We start from the raw sequence: 22,746 nt of genomic DNA, 5'->3' as shown, positions 1-22,746 counted from the left end.
TTCATCAAACAAACAATTACATTTACCTATCTCTACTTCATTGGATAAAATCTGTCTCCTCAAGAACTTCCCCGTTTACTGTTAAACAATTACAATAGTTGACTTGAGTTCTCCAATCAACAATACAAGATAGTTTGAACCATGTTCTTTCAACCATCAATTAATAGAGTACAGGCATGTAAGTAATGTTTTATTTATTTGTTTATTTATTAATTCATTACAGTTTAATAGACTATTTCACCAATTTGTGGGTCTTACCTTGTCTGCTTAAACATTTTATTGATTTTTAAAAACCACAGACATGTAATATTGGCATAATTACTGTAATTTATATAATTTATATCACCTATCTTTGTTTTACCTTTATTAGACAACACCCTAATATGGGTTTATTATTTTCAGCATTTAATTAACTTTGTATCGTGACCTGAAGATGCTTTGCATATTGTAGAAAGCGAAACCGGTCGTCTGATAGTTAAATTAAATTGATTGTGAGTAAGTCTAATTTATTATTTCTTTTAAATTTTGAAATGGACTCACACAAGAAAACATTCATTATTATGTTGTGTTAATTTACAACTTTCATTTGTAAGTTAAACATTGAACAATTAAAAAGATGCTATCAAAGCAAATAGGCAGTAGCTTATTAATGTAATAAATGTTCAAAATGTTACCCTTCGATATCCAATCATTTATGAACTATTTTTCATTAGTAGCTCTTAATATTGATTCTTTACCTATTTCGTTTACAATACAACATTGGAGACCTTACGAAAGTAAATGACCAAGAGGAAGACCACAGATGAGATGGGTTGATGGTATTAAAAGAATAGCTGGAACAAATTGGAAATATGTTGCTCAGGATAGAGACCGATGGAAGGAGTTGGGAGAGGCCTATATCCAAACATGGACGATAGAAGGCTAAGAAGAAGAAGATCTACTTCGTTAAGAACTTAAAGGACTTTGTTTATTATAGTATCCTCAGTAGTGACAGGTTCAGAGAACACCTTATTTTTAACATATCTCTAAATATAGTAATCTAACAGTGACAACGGGATCATGGTGACCAGAGAAACGGATCTTTATTACCTATCCATCTATTGCAAAAGATTTCATCAAGAAATTTTCCGACCCCTCGAATATTGTGAGCCGGTGCTCCATCTTATTGAAACCAAGCCTCGTTACCTTTATTATTATGTAAAGCATACAGTATTGGTAGAACTACTTGCGGTCAAATGTTGTAGTAACGCTCTCTGTTTAAATATTCGTCATAAATCATGAGAGCGACCATCTTATTATTTTTCACAGTACAAAAAACATTGAACAAAGTGACTGTTATGGCGGTGGAATATACCATTTTTTGTATACTTCGACTCACCACACCAAATAATTTTTTGAATAAAATCTTAATCGTAGCATTTCATTAAAACCCATTTACAAAATTCTACACGTCATATACAGGGTGGCGCACCGAAAACACAATATGCATTTACTGGCAGATGATTTCTTTTTAAAAAAAACGCTTGGACCAGTCGATTTTGCTATCGAGGGGGAAACAAAATTGGCATAAAATCACATTAACATTTGCAGCCACCTAAGCGGGGGTGGCACCATCCCTAAAATCTTAAATGGAAAGGGGGGTCGAATGATCTATCATTTAAAAGGTCTTTCAACTCCCTTTACACTGATGTAAAATTCATGTACTTCAATTCAGTAGTTTTGGAGATTTATTGATTTAAAGTTTAAATACATCATCGTAAGAGGAGATCAATACATAGCAGCAAAGTTGTTAAAAAATAAAGAATGAACTGACCTGTCAGCCGAGTAAATGTTGAAAATGACCACCATTACTTTCCATGCAATAATAAAGATTTTGCTGAAAACGTTGCCGGACATTTTGCAATATTTGAGGAGTAATTTGATGGCACTCATTCACAATTCTTTGTCGTAAATCTTCTAAGGATGTTGGCTGAGTAGCATAGATTTTGCTTTTTAAGTAACCCCCCAAAAAGAAATCCAAAGGTGATAAATCTGGCGATCTTGGGGGCCATTCAACGGCACCTCTTCTACCAATCCATTGACCTGGAAAGGTCTGATCTAAATAATGCCGAACTCTTAATGCGTAATGTGGTGGGGCACCATCCTGTTGGAACATCAACATATTCTCAACGTATCGACCATCATTCTGATTTTCAATTATATCTGTTAGCGCAGGATCTATGGCATTTTGCAGTAATTCCAAATACATTTCACCAGTCAAATTTCCAGGTAAGAAAAAAGGACCAACCAAATGATCGCCAAAAATGCCAGCCCAAACATTTAATTTTTGTGGCTGCTGTGTGTGTACCTCATGGTAAATTCTGGGATTAGAGTCCGACCAATATCGACAATTATGACGATTTACTTCGCCTTAAAAAAAAAAGGAACATTCGTCGGAAAAGCAAATGTTAAATAAAAATTGTTCATCGTTTGTAATTCGTTCACTCATAACTTCACAAAATTCTAATCGCTTATCAAAATCGTCTTCATTAAGTTCTTGTACAAGGTGAATTTTATACGGATGAAAATTATGGGCCTTTAGAATCCGTTGGATAGTACGTCGGCTAACACCACACGAAGTTTGCAATTTGCGGGTACTTAATGTAGGATCTACAATAACTTGCCCTAAAACCCCCACTTCTGTTGCTTCGTTCCTTATGGGATTTTCAATATTACGTTTTTTATTGGCGACTGATCCAGTTTCCCGAAATTTAGCTACAAGTTCTAGAACATATTTTCGGTGCACATTATTGTTCTCATGTCGCTCATTAAACATTTGTGCTGTTCTATTAGCGCACTGATTATTTCCGAAAAATATTTCAATAATTTCAACCCTTTCTGCCGTGGAATATACCATGGTTAATTTATGTATAAAGCAATAAATGATATTTTAACAACAAAGATTGGTCAAATCAATCGCAAACTAATGTACTATTTCCTATTTAAAATAAGTACGTGGCATTCTCTACTTATCTTTCTTCAAGAAACAACTTTTTTTGTCACAAAGGATACTTCAATTGCTATTTTTATTATTAATAAACCATGGGCGTAGTAAATAAAAGCATTTACTTATCAAGAAAATGCTTTTACTCAAATTTCTTCTGAAAGAAGTACAAACTAATTTGATGTACCTATTAAAGTCTACTTTAAACTTTAAATCAATAAATCTCCAAAACTACCAAATTGAATACATGAATTTTACATCATTATAAAGGGAGTTGAAAGAACTTTCAAATAATGGATCATTCGACCCCCCTTTTCATTTAAGATTTTAGGGATGATGCCACCCCCGCTTAAGGGGCTGCAAATGTTAAAGTGATTTTATGCCAATTTTGTGTCCTCCTCGAAAACAAAATCGACGGATCCGAGCGTTTTTTCAAAAAAGGAATCATCTGCCAGTAAATGCCTCTGTTTCGTTTTCGGTGCGCCACACTGTATAATCTCCATGATATAAATATTTTGCTCTTGTGTACGAATAAAGAGTCCAATTAAAATTCTGTGAATTGTTTGAGTCGATACCTGTAACAATCGCTCACTTTACCGTGAGAATGAATTTGGATTAGCTGCAAAATATCCCAGAATATCTATTTGTAAGTCGTTATTACCGACGTGGGTCCTTTTATTTATAAACTGACCAAACTGGAAACAGTTGTTCAACAAACGTTTTACAGTTTGATGATTTGGTCGAGGCTTCTCAGGATATCTCTCAGGAAAAACACGGCAAGTTCTGGATACCACAAATTATTATTTTAACTGTCACCCAATGGCATACAACAAGGTTACTATTAAACATTAACAATAACTGATATTTTTGTCAGAATATTCCATAGGCTACTTGATATATAAATTTTTTGTGACAACAATGTATAAAGTTAATTTATTTGAAAACTACAAGAGATAGGTTTAGGGAATACTAATACAGATCGATAGTAAAAAACGTATTTTTCTAAACTAATTAATCTCGTTCAGAGTTTTCTATTTGAAAAAAAAAGGAATTAGGCGAAAAATTAATATGTCCGTTTTATGCAAATTTTGACAGCACCCTGTATAATGAAAAAGGCAACTTTATACTGTAAACGATAATACTGTATCTTGTTAATAAGTTTCTAAGAAATTTAAACTTTTATTCAAACTATGTTAGAGTATATTGAACTTTATATACATGGTCTTCTTCTTTAAGTGCCCTCTCCGCTACGGAGTTTGGCAATCATCATTGCTATTCGTATATTTGAAGCTGTTGCTCTAAATAATTGGTTAGATGTGCACTGGAACCAGTCTCTTAAATTGCGCAGCCAAGATATACGTCGTCTCCCCAAGCTTCGTTTGCCCTGAATCTTTCCTTGGATAATTAACTGGAGCAATCGGTACTTTTTCCCTCTCATCACATGACCAAAATATTCCAACTTTCTTCTCTTGATGGTGATTAACAGCTCCCGTTCTTTGTTCATTCTTTGAAGAACTTTATTATTTGCTACTTTGTCTGTCCAAGGTATTTTCAAAATTCTTCTGTATATCCACATTATACAGAAGAATTTTGAAAATACCTTGGACAGACATATACATGGTAGAAAAGTGTAATTTTCATATAAAAACCATTATAACTCAAAAACGGTTCACAATAGGTATCGAAAAGTATTAAAAATGTTCAAAATAACGTGGATATTGCTAAAATGAATAAATGTACAGGGTGTCCTATTAAAAAAAGTTCCGGTATAACGAACATAGCAAATAGATGAAAATATTTTCATTAAATATATCACACTTCAAAACGTCAACTTCACACTTCACTTCACACTTCACACTTCACACTTCACACTTCACACTTCACACTTCACACTTCAGTTACCGTTAGTTCTCGAGATATTTTTAATTGGCCGTTTGTCTGCTGCACCCTGTATACTTCATTTTTGGTTTAGGGATTTGTTGTTTGTTCCAGCAAAAAATTTTGCTTTAGTTTTTTATAGAGCTTCCTACACTTCTACTTTTTTGTTCTTATATATATTTTCCAAGCTACTACAAGTATTCCTGATGAGAGCTGAATAATGGCTCAAAACACGTGTAGAACAATGGTGGAGCTTGAATTAAAAATAAATTCAATAAATTTAGTCGTCTACCTTCATATGGTTGCAGTTTTGCAACTTCATCTTCCCATCAATGTTACATGGTAATACAGGGCTTAAGTAAACACATTATTTCTTCACTGATAGGTGTCTCTGATAAGATCAGTAGAACTTTAAACCCTCTAACCATCAAAACTATGTTCACTACTCACTCTTAGTTGTACAATCTCGTCAGATCCGTAAACGACCAAATCCCTGTTCCAGTTGCCCACCAACATACATAGGACAGACAAACGGACATCCACAATCGTATTTACGAAAATTTTATATCTGAAAACATTCCGACACTACTTCAGCCCTAACTTAATATCATCTTCCGACAAGTCACAAAATAGATTTCGACAAAGCAAAAACCATCGCTCCTTAAAATCAAGAATTGTGCGTGAAGCCATTGGAATTACGCTTTAACAGCTTTAACACGCGCGATGACGCTAAAAGACTGCTGGTAACATGGCGACCGATGCTTAGCGAACCCCGCGCAAACCGATCCCACTCAGATCGTTTCCGCGCATACCGTTCTCGCTGTTACTGAGGGTATAAAAGAGTCTACACAGGGTAAGACCGTTGCTGGTAGTCACAAGTGAGAAGAGTAGGTAGCAGCGGCGGCCGGCCAGGTGAAGTAGGTGAAGGTGAGGTTCACCAAAAAAATATAATTAAATTGAGACAAATAAATAAAAAATGAAAACAACATTATTATATCTAAATTCTGAAATAAATTATTTATTCTCTTTTAATTAATCTAAAAATTAAAAAAGACAACTAGCTTTATTAGCGGTACGTACTTGACGGTCAAGTCCTGACCTGTGTCACTAGCCGTGTATAATAGGATTCAGGTAGAGGTGAATATAATTTTTGAAATGCAAAATCCATCTGCATCAGCGTTCACGGTTGCCATGGCAACGTGACGTCAGCCTATCCTTAGTGATAGCTGAGAAAACTGGTACGTGCAGTTCCGCTTAAAAATATATTATTCGTCTTCACCCACTGTTGGATGTGTATTTGGTATTCCTGTTTTTCGGAAATTTCTCTAAGCGACAATATTTTGAAATTTAGTCCATTATATAGATATTTTTATATAGTATAGTGTATAGTATAGTATTTATTAGTTTAGTTTAGTCACAATATTAATGTTCTCGTGGATTTCGTTTGGACAAAAATAATTTTAGAGAGACATGAATCCAATTAATGACTTCTTCTTCTTCTTCCTATGCCGTCTCCATTAACGGAGGTTGGCGACCACATTTCTAAAAATTTCTCTGTCTTTTGCAACGTGGAATAAATCGTCTACAGTCATGTTTGTCCAGTCTCAAATATTTCGCAGCCATGATTTCCTCTTTCTACCTATTCCCTTTTTGCCATCGACTCTACCCTGCATGATGACCTGCAGAAGACTATATTAAATGGTGGCTAAATTAATGACTTGGTGTGTAATATATTAGAGACTCCATTTAGGCATTGGAAAAATAAAAATAAAAGGGATGTTCTTTTACATTGTCGACCAACCAGTATTTTAAACATCTGCGTCTGATCCAGAGTGGTCGGCTGCAATCAGCATCTGACTTAGAGTGGGCGGCTGAATCGAAACTCACCAACCCCAGGCGTGGTGTTTTAATCGCCAAAAAACCCTCAATGAAATGTCGAGGTTCAGAACTAAAATACCCCAGGCAAGCAGAACTGAACAAGAAAAACTGTTTTCAAGTTATTAGGGCCATAAACTCTAAACATTTTTTTTAACGAATTTTTTATGAGATTTGGGCGCGAAGTAGGTACCAAAACTCCTTTTGGCTCAGGCAAGCTTTCCTCATCTTCACTACTTTTTTAGGCCACGAACCGTTGCTGTAGGTAGTCACGTTTAAAATCAGAGCATCAAAAATATTTAAAATTCGTTATTTCTAAAGCACCAAATTTTTTCATTTTGTTGGATTGTGTTATCATTTCTGTTCCATACCATGCAAGTTAAACGTTTACTTTGTATTCCAGTTCTTCCTTTGAAGGAATTTTTATTGACGCTTATAAAATGAACGTTGAGAAAATCTGCTAATTCAGCTGTTGATTCATCTTTTGTGTCTATATTTTGCTGTGTAAACACATTTCGACATAATGTTGGGACACTGATTAATTTCGTTATTAAAAGACTTCTCGGTTATTTGACACAAGAGAATTAAATTTTTTCAGACATAAACTTTTGAATCTCGATAAATTCATTTTATTCTGTTTACTGCTGTAAACGCAATACGTAGAAATAATTGCGGAGAGTATTGTATTTGTAACAATATGATTTATGTCATGCATGGTTACCTCGATGTATACCTTTTCTAAATAAACACATTTTGGCATGTTTTTAAAAGACATTATAAACATACAAACCAAATAAGCATCTGCGGTTGCTAGCATTCTTTCTATTGAGAGACTAAGTAAGTGAATATCTTACTGAAATAAAAAGAATATACTAATTTGAATATTTTACATCTTTAGGTATATAGTCGAATTCCGCATATCCGCTCACTCTACACATTAATGTGAATGAAAACTTTTATAAAGTGACCAGCAAGGAAACTTAAATTTTTACGCATAGCCAATGATCAAATTCAAAATTTTCGAGAATGCATGATATACATTAGATTTCGGCTACTTCTGACCACTTACGACGCGTGATTTGTGATTTATAGTTTCATTTAATATTTGCCAGACTAAAGTCTTCCTTAACTGCTATGATCTCTACTTAACATTGAAATGAACCTGCTTCTAAATACTTATTCTTTCCATATCTAGTTGTGTATGTATCTCGTTTAATTATCTTCTCTTAACTCGAATCTAGTGTAACAATAATGCTGATTTCTGTTCTTACCATCTCATGTACCTGTAATGATAGTTGCTGGTGTTGAGATCACTATTAGCTCTCGTCTGACATTTCTGTGGACTGATTTGGTATTGTAAATTTCCTTTTTTAGTCGTTTTTTTTTTTAATTTATCAATGTCAATTTCCTTGCGGTTTATTTTTAAAAAACAAATTTAGAGCAGAGACCTTTGATTGATTGCATTTGAATGGTAAAATACAAATATTATTTACTAAACATATATTTATATAATACAATATTTTATATTAAAACGAGTAATTTTTTTACATAAAATAGAAATGCCCTTACATTCTTGTACTTTTTTCAGCCGACAATATAAAAAGTACATTGTTTCTGGAACACCCAAATTAATATTTTTAACTTTCTCTTTGCGTACAATGAAAAATGTACTCCAGTCGGTAAAGCATGAATTCTCTAACACAAAGTACTCCATCCGAAAACCCTTAGCCGCGCCCTAAAAGGTAGAAATACTGTTTATGTGTTCTTCTTTATGTTAACAAATGACGACAAAATGAATTATAATTAGCAGCATTTTCTAATTAAGAGATGAGTGGTATAGGCGCTCTCAGGCGTTCCTTATTATCTCCCTCTTCCTCCATTTTAAGTGAAATATCCCTTAATTCCTTCTTTACGCTTTAACTTCTCCTTAGGCTCAATTTGGCTTCTTGATGTTAACAGCGGCGCGTTAAATTTTTAAAGGAGGAGGTTTCGGGGGAATGATCAGAGACGGAGCTTAACAAAATATTTTTAAGCAGTGTGTGTCTTTTATATTTTGTACATAGAGCTAAAATAAGAAAGAACTTTCTCCAAATAAAAGTATACATTTATATTTGCTTAAACCAACTTTGTAAATAATGATTTCATTCGTTTTTGAACGTAGTCCATCCTTAATTTTTGGAGAAGTCAAAATAATATTTATTGATAACTGCACGGAAAAATTTTGTAGTTGTCAGATTGATTAAACAAATTTTTCAGATTTTAATGCCAGAATATTCGATTTATTCCTGATCCACTGCTGTCATTAATTGTTCTCTCTTCTTTTAAAGAAGACTAACAAATTTTAAAAATTTGTACGTAATGACATATTTCAAATACCTTCAGTTTCGTTGATTGAAAAAGGATCCAAGTTTCCACTGCGTAAAACTAAAAAAAAACAAATAACGCTGAATTAGGCTGCTTTTTAATTTCACCCATTTATTTCATATCTCTGTTTTATTTTTGTATTTCTCGTTTCTTTGGGGTCCTAATTTCGACCGGTGTCCCACGAATTTTTACCGCTAATATTTTTAATTTCGACTGGTAACCAAATTCCGCAAATATGCCAAATTCTCATTGGATTTCGGTCTACACCAATGTGATTACCAAGATAGCCATTTGCGGACTTTCTTTGTGGTAGTTTCCAACTTACTTATGACTACAAAATGTTATATTGTGTTATATTATAACAAAGATAGTTTAAACAATTAAACATGGCAGAAGTCACAAACGTATGTGTTCCAAGCACTTCCTTCAACCTCGATACATATATAGTGAGTCCATCAGCCACAAGAGATGCACCTGCACCATTTTTACCCACTGTCAGAAACCATAGTTAGTACAGTAAACTCATTCTTCGTTTGCACTGTCTTCATTGTCTGTAGAAGCAAGAGATAATACTTCATCGTCTTCTGTATCAGAAGACAAGTCAATAAATTTCTCTTGTTTTCCTTGTCGTCATACCTTTTTTTCTCCAGACTTTGGCCTTTGTACATATGAGCTTGATGATTTCAAGAGAGTGCTTGTTAAATTCTTTTTTATTTTTAATCTATTTTAATCCTTTCCCTTCTTGCTGTCTTTCTTGCTCATACTTTTTCTTTTTTTCTTTTATATCATTTTTCTCTGGAGTGTCTACAGCTATCATGGTTTTACCTGGTGTTTTTCCACCAGCTTTCCTTTTCCTTGCTTTGTACTAGGGTAATGCTGAACTTGTTTTGGGGTTATAAATATTTTAACACACTTTTTTTCTGTGGAAGTCGATAGAAATTCAGATTATTTACTTTCGTAAGTAGAATTACACAGAGTTGTCAAGTATGACAACATCTAAATACCCACTACGATGTAGAATCAAAATTGATGGGAAAATAATAAAGCAGGAAGCAAGGTTTAGATATCATAGATATCTGGGAATAGATATAACTAGGTACGGAGGAGTAGAATTAGTTGTATTACATATTGCACCTGATGCAATAATAGGAACTGAATGACTTGTGTAACTTGAAGTTTCCACAACTGAAACAAAAAGACATATGAAATGGTTAGGCCCTTCACTTAAAGGTCTTGCATCAGTAACAGATGGCTGGCTTGTATTACCTAAACGCACTGCAGGAGAAGCCACAGTATTGGCTGTTTCACTTAAAAACCCTTGTTCTGATGTGGCGTCTACTGAAGCTGAAAGGAGAGAGGCAGTCGAGCGATCAGTGACATGGAAAGCTCCGAAATTGTCATCTGAAAAGGGATAGATTTCAGATTTTCGAAATCCAGAAGTAATATTACTGGGCGTAAACGCTCGAGGGTAAGCCCAAGGAATGTTTTCTGTGCATTGTTGTAGGTTTTAACAGATGAATATATTGAAAGGTAAAGCGGCTAAAGCTTATCGCTGCTGTGGGGAGGAAAACCTAACCATCACTACTCCTGCATCAGAGACTTCGTCCAAGGCTTCTGTAAGTAAGCATCTTTTTTCCTTAAAGCAACTGACATAGATCAGCAAGTGAAGAAATTTTATTTTTAAAAAGTTTCTTCTGTTGACCATCCAGTTACAGATGCAACAGTAATACATCCGGGAGGCCCTCCAAAAATCATTCTGTTCTTGTAATGCACTTCCATGATGATAGCAGCATTAAATGCTGCTATCATCGTTACCAGCTGCCCTCTTTCAGCAGACGTTGCACTACGGATTTGTTTCATCCGTTAGGTCCAACTATTTTTGATCGTTTTGAATAGTGCTCATTCCTGTTTAGTCAGTATTCCAAATCTGTTCGGATGGAATTGGTACAAAACGTATACGAATATTGTCTCTTGTTGTGGCGATTAAAGCTCGTGGCATGGCTAAGACTTGCGGCTTCTGGCTTTCTAATCGAAATCTTGTCAGAATGTCTCTTTAGAAATGCTCGCATCCATTCCTTTCCAGCCATTTCTTCCTTAAGCCACGTTTCCGGGTATTTTTTTAATAGCTTTTGCTAAATTGAAAGCCAAAATTCTAACTCCTTTTTTTTGCAGACCGTATTGCATTTTAGAGACATTTTGAATGGCACAGTTTACACAATATTCAAATTTAATAAACTCACGTTTATTGCCATATATAAAAAAGTTTCACCGACAGATTTCAGTAATTACCGTACAGTAGCATTGATATCAAATGCGAGCAAAGTACTTATATCATCAATGAAAGACTAAAACCAATTCTCTTACCACAAATTCCCCAAGAACAATGCAGATTTGTTTCAAGTAGAGGAACAATAGGACATATTCTTAATATTCGATAAATTATCGAAAAATCTCAGAGTTTAACATAGAATCATATTTATGATTTGTTTACTATTCCAAGGCCCTTAATACCGTAAAATGGGATAAAATGTGGCACATACTTAGATAAATGGGTACGCCAGAACATCTAATATATTTATTACACAAACTGTATGTAAATAATACTGCTAATGTAAGAGTTAATAATGTGGTGTCGAAAAACTTCAAATTAAAATCTGGAGTTCGACAGGGATGCATAATATCTTCTATTTTATTCAATACATATAGTGAACATATTATGAGTCAAGTTTTTGACGAATGGCAAGGTCGAGACTGTTATATTGCCGCCATCACCAGAAGAACTGGAACAAATTATGAATAGACTAGGTACGGTAAGTATGAAATATGGTTTGAAAATAAATATGCAGAAAACCAAAGTGATGATCATCGATGGAATCAGAAACAACCAAGCAGAGATAAGAAACATGACAGGTTACGAAGTGGTCAGGCAATTTAATTACTTTATGAAATGAACGATTGATGAAATTCTCTCTCCTGATGCCAACCAATATGTAGCTTCGCCGTTTTAAAAATTTTAAACTGTTTGTCCTTGTGTCGTGTAGCATTAATTGTATAATTATTATGTTTATGACAATCTCAATAGATTGTTGGATAGGCAAAGTTTGACGAAATGCCCCTGAAGATGCTCTAGGAGCGAAAATTTGGGCAAGATTTAATAAATAAACTGTGCTCGATATCTGCCTTTCATTTGATTAAAGTTCATTTATTCGAGCACTTAACCATATATCACTTTATTTACTTTCTGACTATATACCCGCAATTTTTTGTGGAGCTTTCCAAGTATATACATTTTCATTTAAAAAGATTAAAGCATGTACACATAATTGCACGATGTTTCTCCACGACTTAGTCTCTCAATCGCTTTACTTGTTCATTTTTATTCGCCTAACCCAAAAAGTTTCTTGCGTTAGGTCTATTCATTATTGTCTATAAAAATTTCGGATCCCGTTTCACCCGTCGCTGATCCGCCATAGGGCGATAATCTGGCGGCGGCTGCAACTCTTGTAATTACCGCGACATAAACACTGTTTAGAAGAGGAGCTACATTAATTCATTAATTAGGACTCGTTGCCATTGCTGTTGTCGTCAGACGATGAATCTCAGAAATCTGATGATGACTACTCTACGCCAGCCAGAGTGAAATTTAGTGACTGTTCTCGTCCCTCTCCGTCTCTCTGTGTCATTTCATCTCTTAAATACCCCGTGGGTAATTAAAGATTTTATAGCGAAAAGTTAAAAACGAACAAGAGGTTGTAAAATGCTGAGTGATTAAATACAGTGGCTTATAGTTTAAAACAAAACAATTTTGTAAATACTTTCGTCAAACCTTACTCAAATATTACTTCTGTCAAATATTCTCAATAACAGAAAAATAGATAAATGTACAGGGTGAACTATGCTATAATTAGACAATGATATCACATGCATCTTTTTAAATGTAATATAATATATATTTTATGGCAATAAAAAGTAACTTTGATGCCGGTTTCGATAACTTTTAAGACACTATAGCCAGTTCACAATTTGTTGATAGCTCACTACAAGTTTAACCCTAATTAGAAAACTGAAATACAGAGAGGATAGGTAATACGATATAATAGTAAAAACCAACCTAAAACTAACGGTTTAAGACGTTTTCGACTAACCCACCTTATATCTGAAGGAATACAATACCTTATAATCCTATTACGGGGGTATTTTAAATGGTTAGAGATGAACGACCAGGGTCGTAGAGTATATGATTGAAACATTTATTTGAACTAAATAAATATATTTTTTAAATTGTACTTATGTAAATTGTATTTTTTAATAAAACTTATTTATTTTATTCAAAAATAAAAAGTTTCTTGCCATTTGTAAAAGATACATTTATTTAATTAAGGAAAAAGGCGTCAAATGTCGCCTGGCAAAATTTCCAATGTGTTTTAAATGTATCCATTATTTTCGAATCCGGAGAAAACTAATAAATATTTTTGAAAAATTTAAACGCAGAATGAAAGATTACATTATTACTCAGGGCAGAAAGTCCCTGAAAACTTCTACAATGTTTATTTTAATATGTTATGTAACAGGGGTGAAAATAAAAGAGAAAATATAGTATAAATTTTAATTGAAAATATTGCATGCAAAAGAAACTTTTTATTTATTCTAAAAAATATTTCATTCTGCCTTTAAATTTTTCAAAAATGCTTTTTAGTTTTCTCAGGATTTGAAAAAAAAATGGATACATTTAAAACACATTGAACATTTTGACAGGCGACATTTTGCGCCTTTCCCCTTTAATACCTTACGATTACAACTACTATTACTTACCTTATATAATTACGATTAGAAAACTATTCAAATTCAAAATAAATAGGATCAACTTCGGAATCCGAGTCGTCTTGAGGGTTAATAATTAGGTTAATAATCTCTACGGTCGCATCAATTATGTTATCAAGATCCCACATTTTTTGTTTTTCTTCTATTACATGTCTTACTGCATCTTTCCAGTTTTGTTTTGTAATATGTTATAAATACTCGTATAACAATTCACGTACAGCTTGTATTTTATATGACTTATTTTTTCTAGCCACATAACTTTTCATTTGTGCCCAAATGAGTTCAATTGGATTTATTTCGCAGTGGTAGGGTGGGAAGTCTAAAAACTGTGATGTTTCGCCTTTCCGCCATTTTGTCAGCTACGTATTTCTTGAACTTAGATTTGTGTTGCCGGGCAATTTTTAAAAGTTCTGCTTTTACCATTCCATCTTCGTAAGGCACATACTTATTCCGCAGCCAGTCAAGAATATCCTGTTTCTTCCACGCATTCGTTAGAAGTCTTTCTACTAGTCGTGAATGATAAGGTGCATTATCTAATACTATAATTGAATTTGGTGGTATGTGTTCAATCATTTGCTCAAAATACTCTTCGAAAACATCAGCTGTCATCTCCTCGTGATAGTCTTTTGTGCTTTTGGAATGAAATTCCAACAAACCATGCTTAACAAATCCTTTTTCACTGCCAATGTGAGAAATTATTAATCTACTGCCTTTACCAGAAGGTGGGGAGATACCAGTAGACCAACCTTCCATAAAGGCTTGCCTGGAACTTAATATATTTTTATCTGACCAAATTTTTTTTAAAGTATGACTTGAGTTTATCCACGTTTCATCCTGGTAGAAGATGGGCCTTTCTTCAGCCCGGAATTTTCGTATGAATCTTAGATAATTTCTTCTCCAACATCATCTTCTCCTCCCGGTCAATCAAAAGTGATTTTCGGTCTGATTTCTCCCACCGGAAATTTAATTCTTTTAAAACTTGCCACAATTTAGTTCGTCCGATATGAGGCAAATCCGGGTCGTCTCTAACTTCTTGTAAAATTTTGTTTAGGTTTGGTATTTCTTTTTTGAAAAAAAATCCATGAATTTTCCTTCGAATACCATTTTTGCCAAATTCATCAATTTCAATACGCTTTTTCCCTCTCTTTAAGTGTTCGTTTGTGTTTGGGTTAGCTATACCGTGTTTTTTTCTTTCTGATAGGAACCTATATAAAGTTGACTCTCCTACTCCTACGCCAGTCATGTTGGCACAAGTTTTGACTGTGTTGCAAACAGTGTTTGTGGGATTCTGAGAAACCAGAGCATCGTGAACATTCAGGACAATAGTCTTCTCTCTTGGTGAATAGACAGACTTACTGACTGTACGCAACAGTACCGGTGTAAAACTTGATGATGAAGCCATCACAAACAATCCAACAAAACGAGCACGAGCGAAAGGTACGTATATGTTCGTAGGTATATGGAATAAAAAATCACTCACGCACTGCATATAATTCGCAAAAAAAATATTCGAGACGCTAATTACTGCCGTAGACGCGAAAACACCGACGAGCCGTAAATCACATGCGATCAAAAACGTACTAAACAAAAAAATTGTTTTCGTTCGTAATAACTTCACCCTTTCAAGTTAAGTTTCGAATATAATTATATTATTAAAAATCTGGAGAATTCCATCTTAATTATCTTGGAACGAATAGTACCTTCGGATATGAATTCCAGGTTTTCTAGTAAAGTAATTAAACGCGAAGATTAGTATTGAAATATCCAAAGAGATAAGGTATTCTTATTTACAAAATTGTTAATGGTTAAATTCTTATTTTTATTAATATAATATAATAACCAATATTAGTCGTGAAAGTTTTAATTCTTTTTTTGCTAAATATATTAGTATTAAAATATTATCAATATTATATATAACAGTATTAAAACATTATATTAATATTTAATGAATGAACACCTTAGGAACGCCTATGATTTACGACCGTTTTATGAGTTTGAGGCATATTTCGTGCTCTCAACAATTTGTGAACGAAGAATAGTAAAGTGTGTTTTTTATTGAATACTTCTTATCACTCGGTATGATGGTTTTGCACAGGCCCGAAATATCAAATATCAAATCCCTCTCTAATGTTCCCATTTAATTTTGGACCCGAGAAACCTATTAATATACCACCAAGAGAAAATTTTTAATCTGATATGTCAGATGATTTGATGAATATTTTTATTCTTTATTCTAACCTAAACCAATTAAAAATTTGTAAATAAAAATAAAAATTAAACATAGCTTAGTAAAAATATTATCAGATTTTGCTAATAAATTTTATTAAATATGTAAAAGTAGAAATATAAATTAGTATAACTTTAATAATTTATACATATATCTAGAAAAACGTAACAAACAAGAACAAAAAAAAATATCTTTAAACATAAATAAAATATTCTATGGCCGATAGACTTGTTTCCGTGCCATATCTTTCACACACACACACATGATGTTGATGTTGCTTTAACATCAGAAACATGGTTTAAACCAAAAATACCTTATACATTTTATGGATATTCTATTGTGCGACAGGATAGGATAGAGGGTATGACGGATGTGGCTATTCTTATAAAAAATAATATTAGCTTCTGTCTACTGATAGACTTTAAAACCATACAGCTCATAGAAACATGATTATGACTCGGAACAGGAATGATTTCATTACGACGACTAACGCGAGAAACACTACAACGAATTTATGGCAAACGAGAAATACACTTCCCATCGGTACTTAAAACGAAAAGTTTATAAACACAAAAGACCAGGAAATTACAAAAGAGCTTGTAGAAACAAATATAGACATTTGTGCACTACAAGAGACGAAGAAAAAAGGAAAGGTTCAAATTATGCTAGATGGCTATTTGATGATTTACAGTAGTATTGCGAAAGAACAGAGGCAATATTCGTTATAAAGCAAATTACTGAGAAATCAGTAGAGTATCTGTATCTGATTGACCTAAAGAAAGCGTTTAACAGAGTAAGACTCAAAGATGTAATCCATCTTCTGTATAATAGAGAAGTTCCCCTAAATATTATAAAAACTACCGTAAACAGGGGTAACTATGCCCCTGCCAGGGTAACTTTGCTCCATTACTAAAAAAAGTTTCATTTTAATTTACCTATGAATTAAAAACCGTCTTCACAAAACGCGCATCGCCGTTTTACTGGTTGACTATTGACAAAGTCTCCCCATGTGCAGCATCGACTTGCTCTTCCATTTACATGCCTACAGCGAGTCGAGAAGGTGGTGGTGTAAAAACTTCGGTAAAAACTACGTATAAAATTTGGTGTGTGTAGAAAGTTGTGCTATTACCTCACAAGTAAGTATTTGTGTATGCGTTAAGTGTATACTGTTTTTCAACTTTTTTACTAAATTGTGACTTATAAATGAACAAATGATAAACTTTTCTTTTTCTAACCTAATTTTACAAATTATCAGGTGACTCGGGGTAACTTTGCTCCAAAAAACTGGCGCAAAGTTACCCCGAAATATATATTATGTTTAATATATATTTTTGTTACAGATATGCCTGGAACACCTAAAACAGTACTAGGATCACGGCGCTATGCTGACTATAGACAAGAAACCCTACAAGAGCTTTTAAATGAAATAAGAAGAGGTGAAATCTCACACAGAAGGGCAGAAGAAAAATATAAGATTCCAAGAAGGACCATTTTAAATAAACTGAAAGGGAAACATTCCAAAACGCTAAGGAGGCAAAACGTATTTACTCCCGGCGAAGAAAACCAATTTGTCAATTGCCTGATTTATATGGGAGAGTATGGGTTCCCTACTAACGCAAGGGAACCGAAAAACATTATCAAAAATTATTTAAACCGTTGTGGAAGAGATGTCAAAATTTTCAAGGATAACTTCCCTGGAAAGAATTTGTTCAAAAAAATTATGGTGAGACATCCTGAAATTTCCCTACGTTTTGCAGAAAATATTAAACGTGTACGAGCAGGAGTTCATGAAAACATATTGAGAAGCTTTTTCGAAAATCTGGCAGTCGAGTTAGGCGGCGTTGCTCCAACAAATATATGGAATTGTGATGAAACTGATCTCACTGTTGATCCCGGCAAAAAGAAAGTCAATGTCAAGAGAGGTTGCAAGTATCCAGAACTAATTAGAAACGCTTCAAAGACCTCTGTGTCCATTATGTTCTGTGGAAACGATAAAGGTGAACTTTTACCACCCTATGTTAATTACCGGGCTGCTAAAATGTGGACTACTTGGGCTGAGAATCGGCCAAAAGGATGCCGTTACAACGCTAGCAGTTCCGGATGGTTGGATGCAAATATTTTTGCAGATTGGCTTGAATTCCAGTTGGTACCTATGTTTAGGAAGCTGAATGGTAAAAAGGTATTACTATACGACAACCTCTCTTCACATATTACAGTACATGCACTTCAAATCTGTCGTGAATACGACAATCATTTAATTTGTCTGCCTCCAAACAGTACACATTTGACGCAACCTCTAGACGTGGCTTTCTTTCGGCCCCTTAAAATAGCCTGACGAAAAATTTTGTCAGTTTTGAAAAGTACTGAAGATGGCATCCGCAACACTAATATACAGAAGCAACACTTTCCTTCATTTTTGTCAAAGGTGATGGACTTGCTTCGTCCACAAATCAAATCTAATTTAGAGGAAGGGTTTCGCAAATGCGGAATATTTCCCCTGAATGTTGAGGAAGTACTCAGCCGAATACGCTGCCTTCTTTTTTAGTTTTTTTTAACTAATATTTTTGGAGCAAGGTTAATATAAGCAACCCATTAGCTTTGCTCCAACTATATGTTACTATACAAAATTTCATGCTTTTATGAGGTGGAGCAAAGTTACCCCACACTATAGGTAACTTTGCTCCACTTTTTATTAAAAAAATATGTAATTAATTATTTTTAGAATAAAAAATACCATACAATAATTACATTATATACCTTCTTCATCAGTTATTAAAAAAATCATAATACTAGTAGAAAGTTTATACACTTTTCGTCGCAATTCCTTTAATAACTCCTAAAAGTGGAGCAAAGTTACCCCAGTTTACGGTATCGATAACATCTACCAAACCTATAGAAATGGGCAGCGGAATAAGACAAGGGAATTCATTGAGCCCCATATTCTTTAATATGATCATGGATGAAATCTTCTAAAGCGTTAACAAAGGAAGAGGATACAGAATGGGAAATAAATAAATAAAAATACTCTGTTACGCAGACGACGCAATATTGATAGCCTAAGACAAAGATAGTCTACAAAGACTGGTCCACAGATTTACCATAAGAGCAAAAGAATTTAGTATGACAATGTCATCTCAGAAAACTAAAACAATAGTAGTCAGCAAAGGACCAACCAAATGTAAAATAGAAATTGATGGCGTCAGTATTGGACAAGCAATGGAAATAAAATTCATGGTAATTACATTGCCTAGCTATGGAGACCTGGACAAAGAAGTGAGAGATCAAGTACACAAAGCAAATAGACTGGCAGAATGTCTTAATTACACTATATGGTGAAACAGACACTTTAAGAGGAGATGAAGTCAAGAATTTGTAATATATGCCTCAGACACAAGACCCGACACAGTCACAACGCAAAGTCTACAGGAAACTGCGAGTAATGAGAGTACTGAGAAGAATTATAGGAAATACGCTGAGAGATCGAAACAGAAGTGAAGATATTAGAAGAAAATGTAACGTACAATGTATAAATAAATGGACGCAAAATAGAAAAAAGAATGGAATAACCACATAAGCAGAATGGAGGAGACCCGTGTCGTCAAAATGGCATGACATAAGTGCGTGCCCTCCAAGTAAAAACCTGGCAGGACCCTGGGCTACCTGGCCATTTGGCATACGCCCGTTAGTGAAACCTCTGCCCCTACGAGTCCGACACCAAAGTGAAGGTGCCACGGAGCGCGTACCAAAGACGTCCTGTGGGTCCCCCGTGGGAGTACCCCGTAGGGTTACCACGACACGTCTAGCACACGCAACCCGCGGGGGCTCCACCTTCCCCGAAGTACCTGTGTTGTGAGTACCTTACCTACCCGTTACTCCCACACTACGGGCGGGTAGGTTCGGCGGGCGGAGGAATTTCCACCTCACACGTAGACAGGTCGCCGCCGAGGATCTCTCCTCTACCACTCTTGGATCTCCCGGTGGGTACGTGCCGGGACACCTACACCACTCCTGACCGCCGTCAGGAGCAGTATATCCACACTCCTCCTGACCAAGGTCAGGAGAGGTATTTACGGGCCCAGCTCGTTCAACCTCACCAGGCTCTTTTGGAATGGGAGTAGAGTGGTCCCACGAGTAGTCTCGTCTCGGATACTAGGAATGTAGACCGGTGACCGTGTCGCCTAAGCGACCGTGTGCGTTTCTACCAACCCGACACCTCAAACGACGGCTCTCCACCTCCCTATTCCTACCCATTAGTCGCCTCTTACGATAGGCAGGGCTTTCTGACCCCGGCCGTATTCTTATCTCCGCGAGCCGGACGAGAGATAAGTCACCAATCGGCAGAAAAAGTATCGGACGACCGCGCAAAAGATGTAGTGACCATCTTCCATAGAGGTATTAATCCGCCAACGAACAAGCAGAATTGCTTATAAAGAGGAAGAAGAAGAATTTTTCCAATCCTTTTAATAACATAAATAGGAAATCAATAATTGAAGGAGATTTTATAAATTTTATGTTCAATATAGTTCATATAAAATCAAATAATATGGGAAAAATGAGGTAAATGCACAAAATCAAAATAACTTGGTAATTTTAAATGATGGGTCACCTCAAAAATATCTCGATCGGGTCAAAACTCTTCTGTCGATTTATCATTAGTATCTCCAGACAACGCTGATAAAATTAACTGGAAGTGGTGACAGATACTCTTGGATCGGATCATTTTCTCATTCTTATGAAACTTATATATAATAAATAATATATTGAGGGAATAGTTTAGTAACACAATATACAACCAAAAACTATATGGAACATTAGAAAAGCTAACTAGATGGAATACGAACGAACTTTAATTTTATTTAACTATGTATAATTGTCAAAATTTTTATTCATAATCTTATGAGAGTAATAAACGATAATTGCTTTCAGCTTATTAAGCATAGTTAATAAAAATTTGTCGACAACTAAAATAATTTAAAACTATTGATGAAATTGTTGTTGGTTAAACTTTTTAAATTACAGTAGCACTGGCTGAATACGGCTATCTAGGGTAGCATTCAAACTTTGTTTCGCTTATTCGCTCATATAGAATTTCCCAAGCGGTCCTCGGCTTTTCGAATATTAGATTGCATTCAACGCAAATAAAGTTGGTTTAGTGGATAACCTACACTAAAAAAATGGCACAGTAGGCGGTATAGTATACTAGCGCGAAGATTCAGACTAAGTTTTCTGTATTTTTAAAATTTAAAAAATGACTATTATGATTGGGTGAATGTTAATGTCAACCATATCACAGAATAATAAACCATAAGAATGCCCACTCAGAAAAATGAACCCGGTTTAATTTATTTCCGGCAACTATAGACATAATATACACTATTTTATTCGTACTTTTAGTTGAAGAATAGAATAAATTATTTCAAATGTACTAAATTATTGATTTCTAAAAATTTAAATTACAGTTCTGTCGTAGCTTGTCACAAATTTCTCAATTCAAGTCTGTTTTCGTTTAAAATATGGCGATCGCGTGCTGACAAACTTCAAAGGCGGCATCTGAGAGTGGGCATTCTAATTGTTATTTATTCTGTGCCTATATTTTTCCCTAAATATTCCACTTTTTAATAATTTCATGAGTATGTCCCACACATTTTTCCAAATTTTTGATGTGTTACATTGATTCAGTGTCTCTTTCCACATATTTATAACAGCACTTTTAGAATGTCCATCTCTACGAATATACGTATTGCAATATGAAAATAAAATTAATTCAATAGCGCTGAATTCGCAGTGATAAGGAGGTAGTTTCAACACTTCATGGCCGTGTTCTCTTAGTAGCTTATCAATTATATAGGGGAGACCGGGATTTGTTGACTTATTTTTTCAATAATTAATATTTACTGCTTTATTTTTTGCATATTGATAAATTCAAGTATACCAGCTGGTTCTATTTTCCTTCAGGTATTCAGGTACACATATTTTTAATTTATTCGTGTTCTCCGTGAAAAAAAGTTTCAAGCAAATTTTATAGCAAAATAAGTCAAGTAGCCCCGGGTGCAGGTTTAGTTGACTAATGGCCTGAGGTTGTGTGTGTGTGTGTGTGTGTGTGTGTGTGTGTGTGTGTGTGTGTGTGTGTGTGTGTGTGTGTGTGTGTGTGTGTGTGTGTGTGTGTGTGTGTGTGTGTGTGTGTGTGTGTGTGTGTGTGTGTGTGTGTGTGTGTGTGTGTGTGTGTGTGTGTGTGTGTGTGTGTGTGTGTGTGTGTGTGTGTGTGTGTGTGTGTGTGTGTGTGTGTGTGTGTGTGTGTGTGTGTGTGTGTGTGTGTGTGTGTGTGTGTGTGTGTGTGTGTGTGTGTGTGTGTGTGTGTGTGTGTGTGTGTGTGTGTGTGTGTGTGTGTGTGTGTGTGTGTGTGTGTGTGTGTGTGTGTGTGTGTGTGTGTGTGTGTGTGTGTGTGTGTGTGTGTGTGTGTGTGTGTGTGTGTGTGTGTGTGTGTGTGTGTGTGTGTGTGTGTGTGTGTGTGTGTGTGTGTGTGTGTGTGTGTGTGTGTGTGTGTGTGTGTGTGTGTGTGTGTGTGTGTGTGTGTGTGTGTGTGTGTGTGTGTGTGTGT

At 34.9% G+C, this 22,746-nt stretch overlaps 1 protein-coding gene across 1 annotated transcript; it reads left to right on the top strand.

Moving 5' to 3' along the window:
- Positions 1 to 9,486: 9,486 nt before the first annotated feature.
- Positions 9,487 to 18,483, top strand: LOC140433990 (uncharacterized). The gene is made up of 2 exons (XM_072521959.1): positions 9,487 to 9,607; positions 17,489 to 18,483. Exons 1-2 carry the CDS (start codon positions 9,487 to 9,489, stop codon positions 18,481 to 18,483), a joined length of 1,116 nt encoding a protein of 371 aa, XP_072378060.1.
- Positions 18,484 to 22,746: the final 4,263 nt, after the last annotated feature.

The sequence above is a fragment of the Diabrotica undecimpunctata genome, chromosome 2, assembly GCF_040954645.1.
Source record: "Diabrotica undecimpunctata isolate CICGRU chromosome 2, icDiaUnde3, whole genome shotgun sequence".
In the NCBI taxonomy this organism is placed as follows: domain Eukaryota; kingdom Metazoa; phylum Arthropoda; class Insecta; order Coleoptera; family Chrysomelidae; genus Diabrotica; species Diabrotica undecimpunctata.
This window is presented reverse-complemented; position numbering and strand designations above follow the sequence as displayed.